The 16,190-nt window shown below is 34.9% G+C and overlaps 1 protein-coding gene across 4 annotated transcripts in view; it reads left to right on the top strand.

The window, feature by feature from the left end:
* Positions 1-16,190, top strand: part of CACNA2D3 (calcium voltage-gated channel auxiliary subunit alpha2delta 3) — a 346,053-nt gene that overhangs the window by 58,370 nt on the left and 271,493 nt on the right. For all 4 annotated transcript variants that reach the window (XM_072347140.1, XM_072347142.1, XM_072347143.1 and 1 more), the window contains one exon: positions 13,034-13,150. In XM_072347140.1, coding sequence (XP_072203241.1) covers positions 13,034-13,150 — 117 coding nt within the window. The remainder of the gene's footprint in view (positions 1-13,033; positions 13,151-16,190) is intronic.

Genomic DNA, 16,190 nt, shown 5'->3' with positions numbered 1-16,190 from the left:
ACAAAACAGAAATGTTAAGTCTGTAAGACTGTAAACTAATGAGTTTGTGCTGTTTAAAAAAAAAAAATAAAAAATTCCACTCTTAATTATCAAGGTGTTTTTGAGAGAACTTGGTTTTCAGACACAGCTTCGAAGGTTTGTTCTGTTAGTTACACTGTTACAATATCCTACTGAGGCAGAATGAAGTTCAACTTTTTGACTATTTATTCATTTATTTTCAGTTTGTTTTTAATATATTCTAGCACTGGGTCATCTTAAACTGTTTCAGGAGACCTTAAATTTAAATGTTTTCAGCTGTTTGTAAATATTATATTCAATGAATAATATCTTTTTAAATGTTTATACACCCTTTCGATACAAGTATACTGAAGGATGATAGGAATTTTGGCACCAAGCAGTTCCTGTCAGACTGCTTTATTTTATGAATGAGGAAATGAGGATGGAAGTTAAAGTAATTCTGTGAGAAGTATTCTGCAGTGCTGGGAAGAGTGCCGCAGTGCTTAGAAGAGTTTTCTTCCTTATTGCCACTTAGAAAATGCTTCTCCTTTGTCTCTACCTTAAATGTGCAGAATAGAGGACTCATCTATATTCATCCAGCTAGAAGAACAATAAGAGCCCTCAAACAACACCCAGTTTCTGGAACCAGAACAGCTCTTTACTGACTACCTGCAGAAGTTCGGCTCCAAGAATCATGGAAAGGGTGTTTCTTTTCTAAACTGATTGATCTTTTTGAGTGGAGTTACAGTAAAGTAGTATCATTTGGAAACTGCGTTAGGGAAGAATTCCAGGCAAAGTCAAAGATGATGAGCTGATGGTGATCTTGACTCATTTGTTGTTATAAAATTGGTAAAATTTTTCTGCTTGTTAGTTAACTTATTATCTGGGAACAAAGACTTTTTCTGGGCAGAATTATAGTGGCTGCATGCTAATTAATGGAACAAAGAGTCGAGGGTTACAGAAGCAATAACAGTAAAATATCCAGGAACAGTTGCTGGGGACGTAATTTTCCTGTCAGCTGTGCTGCTGTGTGCTTTGGCATTTCTCTTGTCGTCCCACAGTAACCAGAGACTTCTGTGAGGGCCTCTCAAAAACATGCCGTGTTCTAGTCCTGTGGCTTTTCTTTTCCAGAGGGTAATCTTAGACACTGGGTCAGCAGAACCAGATGGGGAGAAAATAATAATCTAGTGCTGGTATTCTTAGTGGGAAGTTAATGGCTCACCAGAAGCGATAGAGGTTGGATGATTTTTGTAGCCACTAATTGAGGAATAAACAGTTTGTGGTGGAGTGCGTCACTCTTCAGAAATATATACCTGGTGACTTTGGTATCCTCAGTCTTTTTTGGCAGAAGATCACAACATATAGTGGAGGATATTTTCCCAGCTATCAGAGACATCAAAGAGTTGCAATTCTTGTAACCAATAGTTACCTTTTACAGTACAGCTTGAACATATGATAAAAGATTAGTTTGCTAAAAACTTGTGTTTGTATGTAATACTAACTACCAGAGTTTAAATACCTGGCATTGTCTTAATTTCTGTTCCATCTTCTTTATTGGGACACTGTTGGCTTTTTGAAGATTCCATACTATTTCACATGATATTCCATACTATATTCACACTTTGTGATACCTGAACAACAATTTCTACTTAATCAAGTGGGTTCATTAAATTGCATACTTCTTGTTGCAAACAAACTTCCATCAACAATGTCTCTTCTAAGTCTATTGCCATATATTTTCGTTTTATGTAAATGGAAGTGAATGGAATATTTTCATGTGTTGACATTCTGTAGGACACAGTATTGACAGAAAGCTGTAGAGTTTACAGGAATCAAATCAACATCCCTTAATGTAAGCTGTTACTGCAAAATTATCTAATTTGCTGCAGTAAATGTACCCTCCCTCTTTGTCTCTCTTATAAATGCATAATTTTATTTTCCTGACTTGCAAGAATCTAGTGATGAAGTGATTGGCAGTATTCTTGTGGTTTGACTCTTAATCTCCAGTTGGAACAGGAAAATTTTGAAGAATGAGCCAAAACCAAATTGCTTATTATGAATAGTGATTCTTATTTTGTTTGTTTTATTTTAAGACTGGAAAACATTCCAATTTTATCCATAGCATCTTTCAGCGTAGGCCTGCTTAGTGTGTTCTAGAGGCATCTAGAGACATGAGATGGAACCACTGGTACCTTTATGGTATTGATAATACTCAGAAACCCTGCAGTTTTTTTTTTTTTTGTTTGTTTGTTTTTTAAATGATAGCGATAGCAAAGTACTGCATGCAGCATTTGGTTGTTCCTGCAAAAGATAATTATTTGGATGATTTGTGGTGCAGATTATGTACAAAAATGTTGTTTGTACAAGCCTATTCGGGGAGAAGAAACATGCTGCTTGCACATTCCCAGTAACATTGAGACCAAGCACAGCTCTACTAAGTCTTCTCCTTGTTCCTGTCTATAGATATATAGATAGTCTATATCCCAGTGACACTGGGATATCACTGTCTCCTAATGTGCACCTCAGCAGTACCTGTGCACATGTGACAGTAAACTAGAAGCTGCGTTAGCCCTGTTACCCTGGAAGGAAATATGGTGGGCTCATCTTACTGCCTAGCGTCTTCTACTTGTTTTATCCTTCCACAATAACTGGAAGAGAGGAAAAGTCTCCTCAAGCTGATAATAGAGACACTGCTCCATGTATGTAAAGATTTGGATCTTATTCCCGAAATTAAGATCCATGAGGTACTGTGATCTTGAATGCAGAATTGTGTTGCTAAAAAGAAACATGAAAAATGAGTAATTTATTTTGAACAAATTAAAGGCAGCATTCTTTCAATCCTTTCTAAAAGCTACTGGAGAATGATCCTTATTTTTTTTGACTGAAATGGAGTTTTTGTTGATTTGCTTGGTGATGCCGAAAAGCAATGGTGAGTCCAAGGTTGTCTTTATTGTGACATAACATTTGCATTTACAGAACCCTTCCCAGCTGTGATACTGCCATAGTAACACGGGCTTTTTCAAAGGTAAGAATTTCAGTGCAAATATTGAAAGTTAATTTAGAGTACATGAATAGTTTTTTAGTAATGGAATATGTAGTGACAGTACCAGGTAGAATCTAGTGTAAGAAAAGGTGCAGGTAGTCCAACCAATGGTTAAAATGGTGTTAGCGGATTGCTTTCAGTTTGCCTTTGAAAAAAAATAATGCTAGTGTTCTTAGAAAGACTTAAAGATATCTTGTATCTTTGGATATTGGCTATTATGCATTCAGGCACCTCAGGAACAAAGAAATGACAGTGAAATGGATGGCCTGGGTTTAACTAAGTAGGTGATGGTACAGATGAGGCCCGATAAGCTTAACACTTCATCTCCGTTCTGCCACTGCGGTTTGCGAGGAGATTAGAACTGTCTGACTGTGAGGAGGGCAAGCTCCACAAATTCACTCATACATGGCAGTTCTGTAATGAGGTGATACTTCATTCCTTAAACTACTGAACTAGAACTGCACAAACAGATGTATGCCTCTGGCAGTCCTGTGCATGCAGCACATGCTCTGCTCTACCTCCAAATGCAAACAGTGTCCAGTTGCCACAATTATATTTTATTGATGCACACTGTTTCACATTTTTGTGAAAGAAAGAAACCTGCAAATAAGTCCAGAATTTTTATATTGCAGAGTACCATTTGATAAGAATTGAAATGTTTTACTTTTTCATTGGTTAAAATGATAAAATCTGATGTTGGAAATTAAGAGAGGATTTTGCCCTTGGCTATATGCATTATGTTCTTTCACAGAAAAGCTATTTCAGAAGGCTGAGGAGATGGGGATTTGACCCTCATTTATGGATCTTTTACACAGTTGCTGGTAAATAACCAAAGGTTAAGCTAAGTCTTAAAAGTTTTTGTTTGTTTGTTTGTTTTGAGCTTGATATTTCTTTAATAAAATTGCAGAGAGCTGTAAATGACCACCATCAGTGACAAGTAGATGGCTTTAAGTACCTGGTTTATTCTGCCTGCTTCAGTAGGAGCCCTGTGATTTTGACTTAAGCGTATGTTAATTACTGCTGTCTTAGAGACGTAAAAGCAGTTCACCAGGGTCAATGCTTTGTGGTGAGCACAGCAGAATTTGTCAATAGATTGACTAGCCAGCTCCTGCAATTCAGGTGGCTTCCAGGTTCTGAGGGTTAGCCAGTTGTGGGAAAGGAATATTACTTCACAAGCAGTGAAGTAGTAGTGGATTGCTGATAGCAGTTTGCTGAATATTATCATAGAGAGTGTATCTTAACGATGGAAATTTTAAGTTCTTTGTCTTTATGAGCACATTAATTGTGGCAGTTTGAGTTTTGAAGTTTGGTTTGAATGAAAACGATACTTTACGGAATTGCAACAAAATGGCTGTTAAAACTCTGCTCCTGAGAATATAATGCTATTTTTAGAGAACCAGAACTTGTTTCCTCTTGTAGGGGCTTGAAGTAATAGGACCACTTCTTTCCTTACAAGGAGGGACTGCCACTGCTAGGTGCTGATCACTTAAACCAGTGACTTAAACCTAACTGTCTTTAGACATCATCATTCGTTTGTGATAATGAACATCCTAACTAGAATAAGATATTTTATTTAAGGAAACAAGCACTCAAGTGGTCGTACTGCAAAACATCACTCAGTATAGGCATATGTTCCTAAAACACAAGCTGTTTTCTGGAGATGTGTGCAAATAAAGTAATACTTCAAGTGCTTTAGGCATATGAGCTGAAAAGATATGTTAAGGAGATACCACTGTGTTCTCTTTCTATTTAGAAACTTTAATGTGATTAGAACGTTCTTTTATTAGGTTTCTCTCATGTATGATGGGAGAAAAAGTAAATTAATTACCATTATCTGAAGGAGAGCAGACTGTATTCTTTATGACTTCATAGTATCGATTTGGCTATTATTCTTGGCTTCTATTCTCTGCTATGCAAATTGATACATCTTTAATTCCTAGGCACATTATCATCAATAGTGATCCACGAGCGAAACAGCGCTTGCTGGGTACTTTTTAGTACAAAAGCTCAACATTTTCTGATAAATGTTAGTTCATGAGTTCTATTATAGACTCCTGTGTTAAATGTTTTATTTCTGTGCGTTATGTCAATAACCTACATGTTATACACTACATATTTTTGGCAAGATGAACAGTATCACTAAAGAGTTCCTAAATAATAGAAATGTTTTCTCATTCTGCAAGAACCAATATGCCCCTCTACACTAAATATACAGAAAAGCTACTTGTGCTGTGCAGTTTTTTGGGAACTTTTTACAACTGACTGAAAATCACATAGGAAAGCAGAGCATCAGTGTCAAGCAGTGCTTGTGCTGCAAGACAACAAATGTGGATTCACACTTCCAGGCAATACCAAATACAATACTTTTGATTTCCAAATTCTTAATTTTTATCATTATCCTAATAGCCTGATAAATTATTGTCAAGACATCAGTGTAGAGACAATGTGCAGGTGGTCAAATTTTCAGAGAGTCTGAGAACATACTGATATTGCTGACTTTGATACAACAGAGAGGATTTAGATTTTTGCAAAGGAAATCATTTTTCATCTTCAGTAATTATAGTGAAGAATTAGAAGCCTAAATTTGGATGCCAGAGTTCAGCTATTCAGAAATTACTGTCTTTGTTGTAATTTGAAGAGTCCACTTTGATATATAGTGTTCTGGTATCTGTCTAAAAAACCAGAATCAATATAAATACTTTTATCAGGTGGATGCAGAAAAGTGCAATGATGAGATACAGCAGCAGCAATCAATGCCACGTCCTCCATTGGGACAATCAATGAATTAAAACCTGTTTAGAAGTTAATGTCAAAGGTACCACATAATGCAAAGAGTAAAAGTTTAAAAGTATTATCTAAGCAGATGAATGCTAGTTACATTGCAAATCACAAGCAGAGTTTCAGTTTCCCAAGGAGATGAAATCATGTTGTTTTGTTTGTTTGTTTTTTGTTTGTTGCTTTTCCTGAGAAAAATTTACCACTAGCTATTTTAAAAGAGTGGTACCTTTTCAACTTGCCATGAGGTGTGAGGTTTGTTATGCCATATTGTCTTCAGGGTGCATTTTGTTTTTCTCTTTAGTCCACCTTCATTACTTGCTTTCTTCATTACTCATTTTATTTTGTAACTAAATTAAGGGCAACTATGGAAGGTGAGGAGATGATTGTCTAACTTGCTGTTTTGGAATGGAAAACAGGAACTGTATAATAAAAGTATATGGGGATACTGATACCCAAAGCAGTGCCTGGGGATAAGACAGGCATAGGTCTGCCAATGTGGAAGAAAAAGGAGATGGACAGACATGATGATAAAAGGAAGCATAATGAGAAAAACGCTATAAAGAAAGGCTGATTGAATGAATTACCTTGTAGATGTACCTTGTGACCTTTCAGCACAAAGCAAGCTATCTCTTTGGTTGTCCTTGTTTCCAGTAGCCATAAAAGCTTTCATAAAAGGTTGATGCAGTTTGGTGTGCAAAAGAAAATGTTGCAGTATGTTGTCCCAGCTGAGAAATGGATCTAAATAATAGGTTATCCGGTTCCCTGCTTCTCAATCTGCAGTGACTCAGATCAGCTTTCCAGGATGAAAGGACACATTCTCACATTTCTTCAGACTGTTGTGAGGAACAGGTGAGATGTATGTGCTTCTAATAGTTCCTTTCACCTGAAAATATAATGGTGGCTTTGCCTTGGATGACATACCCTCTGGGTCATTCTGTGGTCCTTCAGATTTATACCTATGATTTTTCATTTCCTTGTTTAAAGTGTTTCATGTGAAATACTGTAGTGGGTTTTCAAGAGTACATCTTTATGGGAAAAGAAGTCTGTAGGACAGTTTCAGAATGCTCCTTTTTTGAATTGACATTGTCTTCTAAGACAGAAGAAAGGTATATATCATTACAAGAATAGGCTCTACAAGATAAAAAAGCAGTTTTTAATGATCGTTTTTAACTGTCTCTTAAAAAAAAACAAAAAACACAAGAAAAATAATACCTACTCTTGTCAAGTCTTCTAATGATAACTGATCTCCCAAGTAAGCTCATCTTTGGTTATAGCACACAAAGTATAGCTCTGTGTAGCTAATTGTAGTAAAAAATTGTGCAGCAAATGTTTCCATACTTTGCATTTCAAAATGTACCTTATTTTATGAAGCAGGTAAATTGGAGTTTGAGGTAACAGTTCCTCAGCCAGCAGTAAGTGACAAAGATCAAACATGATGGGCTGGTGTAGAGTTCCTTGGAGTCATTTGATGAAGTGAATAAAAATTTCCCTGTAGAAAAGAAAATGAGTGTGGCACCACACTGGTCATTGCTGATGGATTTCATCAACACAAAGAGGTTCAGTAAAGGTTAATAGGAGTGTCTAATGTGGTGTAACACAAACTTCCAATTATTAGGGAGTTCTTCAATGTCAAGGTGAGGAGAAATATGCCTTTGTGACTCATATTTCCTTACAGATCAAGCTGGAGTTAACAGTGTTGTCTGTGGTCTATTGGGCAGGGCACTGGAAGAGTAACCAAGAGAGCTTGTGCTCTGTTTCTGTGAAGTGTTGTGGGACATTGGGCACGTCACAGAATTATCTATGTCTCAATATCTTCATGATATTGAGGTTCTTAGGGCCTTCTTTTATAAAGTCTTCACAGATCCATGGATGACAAATCTTGTATTGGCTTTAAACCAAAATTTTTTTGTTCATAAATTCTTATCAGGCATTGACTGCAAAGCAAAGACAAATCTAACGTTGCTTACTTTGTTAAGATATTAAATCTTGCTCCACCAAATTCATTTTAGAATGAGGAGGAGCAGGCAACAACTTAACAGTGATATTCTTGTTTAAACAGAAAACCAACAAGCCTCCAAACCACTACTCTGAGGTCATTGTGGTAATGGAGAAATACAGAAATCTTTTACTATGGAGAGATTCACAGATGAGTCTATCAGAGGAGTGCACCATCTGTAGTTGATATCTCTGCTGCAATAGTGCCATCTGAGTACCCTTCTGCTCAGTGGAAATGCTCAGATTCCCACTCACATGCACATGTAATTCTGGAGACTATTTCATTGGCTTCCAATTCAGGTTTACTCAAACAGTACGTATTTAATTAGTGACCCCTCACTTGTAATGAAGCATTTAAAGGCTGTGCTGTGTGTTATTAAATCATCTGCAGGAAATTGCTCTTGCATGCAGAAGGTTTGTGTGCTAGTATGAAAGAGCACCTCAAGAGCTCAAATGACAGAAGGTTTGAGCTTTCCTGAGCTCTCCCAAGTTTGTGTCTCACCAATTTGAACATGATCATTGTTTTAAAATTTTATTGTCTTGTAGCTTCCCCACATCAAGGACAAGTTACATTCTTAGTTTTGATTCAAAATCTAGGAGGCATATTTTCCTGATAGTAGAAAGCCTCACTCTGTTGATATCTCTTCTATCTTCCGTAGAATTATTAATGGTGGAAGGCAGCACATAGTACAACTGCCTTGTCAATCTGCTCCACACAAATGGTGGAGTTTTATCACTAAAAGCAAAATAACCAAAAAATGAGTAGCTGTTTTAAAGCACTCTGAATAAATGCCATTTAAATTTTGTTCAGTAGAGCTAACAGCATGCATTTTAAAAATTCTTATATGAGGAAAACATTGAAAAATCAATGTGAGCTTTATGTGTGTTTCCACAATCTCAGTTTACATTTGAAGTTTTGAGTCTTGAACATCTGAAAGTGTTTTTGGTTTGTGTTTTTTATGAATGACATTGAATAAACATTTTTTTCATGGAAGTGATAGATTGAAATGGATAACTGAACTTTCATTTGCATGTTGGTTCTGCTTTTCCTCTATAAAATAATAGTGCAGTCATACATCGAACTGCAATGAATGCGTGACAAAAACACTATCTCAAATAGCCACATTTGTGCTTATGTGCAAATATGCAAGATGTAGACATGAATACATCTCTCAGAGGCTTATATCTGTTCCTAAATATGCAACACAGTTTGTTTTTAAAGGCTTATTATGGAGTTGCTGTTGAGTAAATACAATTCTTTAATCAGGATGGTAGTGATATTTGCTGCCTCTGAAGATCACTGGGAGTGGGAGGACTTTTCTTGATAGATAGTTCTACCTATGTTCAAAGCACCCACTTGTCGAAAGAGTGATACTTGCCAGTAACTTGAAATGTTTTGGTACACAACGCAATTATCTGAATTTTGATAAAAGTTTATAGGTAGATACAGAAAGAGGAACACAATTATCAAACTGTAGCTGATCTGTGGTATCTTTCTTACTGAAGTTGTCTTTCTTCAAGAGAATATTTCTTTTATTCCTTACTCACTCAATCTGCATGTTTGTTTTTTGTTTGTTTGTTTTTTGACCAAAATTAGTGTTGTTATTGTTTATTTAGTGTTTGTTTATACTTCAGTGCAAAATGCTTGGATTGCATTAAGTGATTCAGACTTGAGTTTTGTGTGATTTTAGACAAATGCTTACCATGCAAGTGGGTGAGGATGGAAAACAAAACAAAAAAAACCCCTAAACTACATCTATGAACAGCATTAAAACTTCTGAGAGTGAAATGCTGTCTGTCTTTGCCGGTAGTTATGTGAAATGACACGATAAAGCTGATATTGCAGAAATAACCTATTTTTTATCTGTTGTGTCAAATGATAAATGTTCACTACTCTGTGGAGAATTTCTTAGCAAATGTGAATTTTTCTAACAAAAAGAAACAAACCACAAGTTGCTTAGTTGTGTCTGTGCAGTCCTCTTGACAACTGGAAGACCACTTGTCAAGAGAAATGTCCAACTATGACTCTAAATTTTGATACATTTTTTGTGGAAAAATCAGTTATTTACAGTTTATATTTTTGACAAAGGAAGGAAAATGGCTGATTTAAAGCATTGTTTGGAAGAATTATTCAGAGTGGCTATAGGAAGGTAGTTTGCAACTAAGCAATATAAAGGATAGCCCATACCAAAAGCTGAGTATTTTTCACCAGCAATTTTCTGATTGCTTTTTCCTTAGCACTGTGCCAGTAAGGTTGAAATTGTTTCTTCAAGATTACATTAAAATAAAATAACTGTATTTTAAAATTTGTTCAAATTTGTTTTGAGTGAACGTCTGAGTGGTTTTAGCTAATTCATTTAAATTAAAACCAAATGCATACTGTAAATTTTAGTGTCAGGAAAACAATGAAACCCTGGAGATCAGACAGCAGTGGGAGTGTTGGGAGGAAGAGAGTTCATTATTAATGACTTTTATTTATTTATTTATTTGGTAGCAGATTTATTGTGTGGTGTTTTTTTCATATCTGCTTTTATTCAGATTTTTTTGTGTTGATACTTTTGTTGGTCAGCATTTTTCTAGACTCAGAGAAAATTACCATCTTCCTGAACAGTCCGTACTGAGAGGAGGAGGTTCATGTCCATGCACAGGCAAAGCTGGCACCTCTCCCCTCCACACACAAACAGTAGAGTAAAAGAATTCTTAAAGCTGCTATTCTTTCCAGCCACATCATTTCTCCTGTCTTGGAACCTTCCACTGATGGCTGAATAAATAGTAGGATTGTTTTTATGGCAATGAAATTCTGAATATAAAATACATATTAAGTAAACATCTCGATTGCCAAAGTCTTGCGGAACAAGTAAATACTCCTAGCTTGTTGCAAACATTCTTGAAGGTTTCCAGCAATAGGCTGGACATGCACTATGCAAGATGTGTGGTCTTTTGTTGTTAGAACTTAATACCTTTTTCTTTCTTCCCATATATACATATAAATTTAATGCTGTAACTTTATCTTTAATTAAGGAAAAATGAATGAATGTATTGAGTAGTATCTCACTCTCACATATTTTGAATGCAAGCTACTTGTTAATTATAAAAAAATAGAAATTATTCAAAATTAAGAAATGTGAGTCTTTAATACATTTCCTCAGTAACCTAAGATACTATATGGTGCAGTTCTCTGTGGCTAGAATATGTGTTGAATTTCATTCTAATATGCAATTTTCCAACAAATGCAGTGAATAATCTGATTTTCTTCACTTAACTGCAAAGCTTAAATCAATACATCCGGAGACCTGAAAACAGCCTCTTGAAGGGATGTATTTTAGAATACTTTCTAAGAATTCGAAGATCAATACTGCAGGGAACAGTTTTTATCAGACTCTGATATGTTGAACATGAGCTGTGCAGCTTGAAATAAATGAGTCAAATTTGTACTTAGTCTGTTGACATAATAAATATGATAGTTGTTCATAGCAGAGCATTTTGTCACTTGTTTTACATTCTCCAAAGCTTCTAATCCCGTGGGATGTGAGCAGACTGAGATCATTAATTAACTGGGAGTGTTTTCAATTTACTGTTATCTAGTCCATTTTACCACACTTCATTACAGTAATATTTACCTCTCTGCTGTCTACTCTGTTCTTTTGTTTTCTCCAATAATCACAAAAAAAGATATGTCTATTTGAGACAAATCACCATGCTATCCTATCTATCTGTCTGTCTGTCTGTCTATATTTTTCAGAATGGATAATAGAACTTGAGCCTGAGATTAGTACTGGACTTGCAGAGTTGAAATAAAAACATCTATAGATATGGGGGAAAAAAGGCTAAAAGGGGGGCAAAAAACCTCCTGCTATCCTCCAAAGAACAAAAGGCAGACATTCTGCTTGAGGCATAATAAAATTGTCTCATAGTAGGAAGCAATGTAAAAGTAAATAAAATAATTACTGGAATAGGAAAATTAAAGAATACAAAAAATTCAATATCCTAAATGTCTTCTGATGTCATTGTTACCTTCTTATGACATGGTCTGCAAATGATATTTTATCAAATTTTTCTATCAAAGCATTAATGCAAGCTTTTACAGATAAGCATTCAGATTAAAGCTTGTTCGAAGTGTCATTTGCCTTGAAAATTAGTTGGAAGAAATGAGAACAAATGCACAGAAATTCTCTTACAAAAAATTCCTTTCTTCTGTCACCTGCCAGGTCGTGACTGGCCCTTACTTACTCATTGTTTGGTCACTGAAATGTTCTTTCTGGTGCTTTAAGCCATTTTTCTATTATATCCTTATTATTCCTCCTCTCTCGTGTTGGGTATGTTTTGGAGAAAATCATTACTGTAAAGGCAAATGTTCTTTATGAATTTACTTACTATTACTAATATAGCAGAGTGATGTGAGTAGGAGAAATGGACCCTATATTAAATGCTTTGAAATTTGTCTCCAGAGAATATTACACTTTTATTTTTTATTTTTTGGTACATTATGTTCTTATAAGGTTCATTTATAAACACTGATTGAAAAAAAGAACAAAAACACAAGGTTGTTATGCTGAAAATAATGAGGATAAAATTGAAAATATTTTCAGCCTTAAGAGTTATGCTGTGATGAGACCATACATTAATGTTCATCCATACTGTGCAAATGATGCTTTGCATTCAGATGATGCACATATTTCTGTGGTTTGTTGAGGGTTTTCCTTGCAAGGAAAGTTAAGGACATGTAGATATGCTTATACCATAAGTATTCCTAATCTAAGAAGTTTGTAAACCACATAGAATATATATTTGCAGGATCTTCATTGGAGCAGGAGGTTTCTAAAAGGCTAAGACTTGTATGTATATCACTGGTTTTAGATATTTCTGAATGGAATACAATTGAATACAGAGATTTTTTTCTTTAATATTTTGATGTTTGGTTGTTTGAATGGGTAATTTAACTGTTGTGAAGGAAAATTACTATATTCTTATTATGCATAGCATAAATATTTCTATTGTATTTCTATTTTCTTAGCAGAGTTCAGGTACTAACCCCATTATTTCTTCTGTATGTCAGTACACAGCAGCCTTCTGTCAACAAATAAACACCAAATAAATTGAGAATGTCAGCATCAGTGTAAATGGAACCAATCATTAGTTGTCGAAATTTCAACTAGTTTCTTTGAATAATTTTTCCTTAATTCTTTTTTCAATTATTATTTTTTTCATTTCCTCCCTCAGAAATACAAAGAATATGAGAAAGATGTTGCAATAGAAGAAATTGATGGCCTTCAGCTTGTGAAAAAGTTAGCAAAGAATATGGAAGAAATGTTTCATAAGAAGTCCGAAGCTGTGCGGGTAAGCAGCAGAGCTGTCTGCTATTTCATTCTCTAATGTCAAACTAAGCATGGAATTTAGGCTCTGCTCTGGAAGAGGTACAAGCAATTGAAAATGAAATGGAAACACTGGAGTGTTCAGAAGTATTTTTGGACTAAGTTCTCAAAAGAATATATATATATATATATGTATATATATATATATGTGTGTGTATATATATATATATATATATATATATATATATATATATATATATATATGTATATGTATATGTATATGTATATATATATATATTTAGAGCATCAATAGGTAAACACAAAAGTGTAGCAAGGTTTGGACTACCTGTTTCCCTTATGGATTTGTAAGCTATCACTTATGTAATAGCTATGTTTTACCAAACACATGGTTGTGCATTATTATATTAGAATTCACATCATCAAACCAAAGCAGACTTCATATTATTGCTTTCTAGTACAAAAATAGTACTGGGAGAAACTTCTTATTCCAATAGCTGTCCATTAGATCAGGTCAAGAAAAGGATGAAAATGCTTCATATAGGAATGATCCCAAAACTCCTTTACTTGTGGTAAGTAATAAATCACTATAAAGGTAACTTATCAACCATCTACAGTAGCTACCTACTTTCTGTGCTTCTGCAGCCCTGAGTGGTTTGTTCTTTTTTTTCTTTTTTTTTAACTCCCTTCTGACACTTTATTTGTGCTCAATTGTTTTATTAGATTTACCATAGAAAAATGAAAAAGTCTGACACCTGTGTTCTTCTGCATTAAATAGGATTATTATTTTTATTTTTTATAACACTTCCCCTAAAGAATAGCAGCTATTCCTGTTCTACTATTCTCAGAGCAGTGATCTGCTAGAGCTAGAAGTGACCGCAAGCTGTGTACAGTGAAAGAGAACACCTTTTCTACAGGTGTGGAGCACTGTGGGGGAAAGCACTTTTCTCTCAGTTAAAGCTTTGTAATGAATGTTTTCCAACGGTGGTGAAGTGTATAGAGCTGCTTTGGCCTCTTCATATAGATGCATTTAGCAGCTTGGTTTGAACACAGAGGTTTCATTTTATAGTTAATTTCTCTAGTGTAACTTCCAGGAAGGTTACTCTTATAATTACGAGACTTGGCTCATCTGAGGTGGCTCTGTTTTGTTTTGCTTTGTACTTTCAAATGCATTAACTTGTTCTGAGGTACTAATCACTACTGAACTCTCTTCTCCCTCCTACTCCGTTATAGTCTGGTTGAATTTTTATCTTTGTCTCATCGCTTTTCATAGTGATTAGTTGGTTCAGTGTGATTTTTATCATATTCATCCCGTTTGAATTGCCCTTCACTATGCAATTATCCTATCACAGAATGTCCTATTTTTGTGCTGTCAGATACATAAAATAAATGGAAAACTGAAAGTGCTAAACCAATTATGTAACCTTTTGTCATCTACTTGCTGATGGAAACCCTTGCAAGCAACTCCCCCTACTCCTAGTGTTCATTATTTACATTAGATTTATGTCAGATCAGGATATTTCTGTTAACTGTTTCTTCCCTAACACTGCCCTACTTGATAAAATTTCAGACAGGCAAATCTTATTTTTAAATATTTGTGACAAGGTTTGAGTTAATACCATGGAAGAGTGGTTTTAATTCCACATTGTTAATAATTAGCTTTGGTCATAACTGTGGCAAATGCAGAGGTATCTTGTTAAAACCATGACATTCTGATTGGAAAAAAAAACTCTTACTGCCCATAAGGTGGGATAAGTGGAAATGTTTCCTGTTTGGTGGTAGTTTTAATTTTACAGTAATCAGTTGGAAAGCATTGCACAGTCCACTGTCACTTCAGCCACCTTTCCTGGACTTTTACTGATTTCAGTCAGAGGAAATGGGTCTGCTCAGCCTTAATGTAAAGTTAGCTGTGAGGTTTTTTTTTATTTTAAGAATGTTAAGAGGTGACATGACTCTTTACTGTCTTTGCTCATTGGAAACTGAAAAGAATAGAGCATGATGGCATGGTGCTTACTGACAAAGGTCTATTGTAAGAAATTTTGTGGCAGAAAAGAGGTAGAATTAAAACTATTCATTCTCTGGTTTTATTTATTTATTTATGTTTTTCTTCTAGTTAATGCTGTCATGGAGAAAAAAAAAAAAAAGGAATGAAAGGAAGGAAGTGAAGTAGTATGAAATATAAATTGTTAGGGATTATTTTAAAACAGAAGCCAGAATTAAAATAATAGCTATATAGTTAAACTTGAATCCTATGAAATTGGTCATTGATTTACTTCTGAGGATTATTTTTCTTTCAGGTAAGTACCATTGCTGCAGTGGAAAATGCAAATAAAACAATTTTTTTATTAACTTTTCTACCGTAGCTACCTGATGTTCATTGTGGAGCTGATTCTCATTATAACTGTGCTGTGAAAAGTAATTGCTGTTGTACAGTAATTCAATTTCAGGGCATTCATGCATCAGTAAGCCAGTGGGGTTTATCTCGAGAAACCTGTGACTTTAAAGCTTTTTATCATGGAATTCCACATGCAGAGAGATCTTCCAAGGACTAGAATATCAGCATTAATATTTAACGAACATTTACAATGAGGAAAAATAGATTTTTATTTTTCCCCACAGGTGCTTTTTACACTGGTCTTTAAACTGTTTTCAGATATTATTATAGCTGTATTGTTCATATGTGGATAAAAAAAAGTGTAATGTGTGTTTGAAATGTTTATACTTAGTATATATATTCAGTATATGAATGCGTTTGCACATTTTATTTTATGGTTGTGTATGTGAGATTACATACCTTTACACACATTGAAGTTTACATATGTAATATTAACAGATGCAGCTTATTGATTTGCATGTGTGTGACTGTGCATGAACTAAGTAAGCAATATATTAAACTCCACCAACACGTTGCCTGGCAATTACTGATGAACTGGTACCCTGATCAATAAATCAATTTTGATTTGTATCTGTATATATATACAGAAAGACATGCATGCAAAATATAATTTATGCTGGGAGGGCAAAATGAGCTTGCATGGATGAACACA

This window comes from Excalfactoria chinensis, chromosome 12 (genome assembly GCF_039878825.1).
Source record: "Excalfactoria chinensis isolate bCotChi1 chromosome 12, bCotChi1.hap2, whole genome shotgun sequence".
In the NCBI taxonomy this organism is placed as follows: domain Eukaryota; kingdom Metazoa; phylum Chordata; class Aves; order Galliformes; family Phasianidae; genus Excalfactoria; species Excalfactoria chinensis.
Note: the sequence above shows the minus strand (reverse complement) of the source record. Positions and strands in the feature narration are given on the sequence as shown.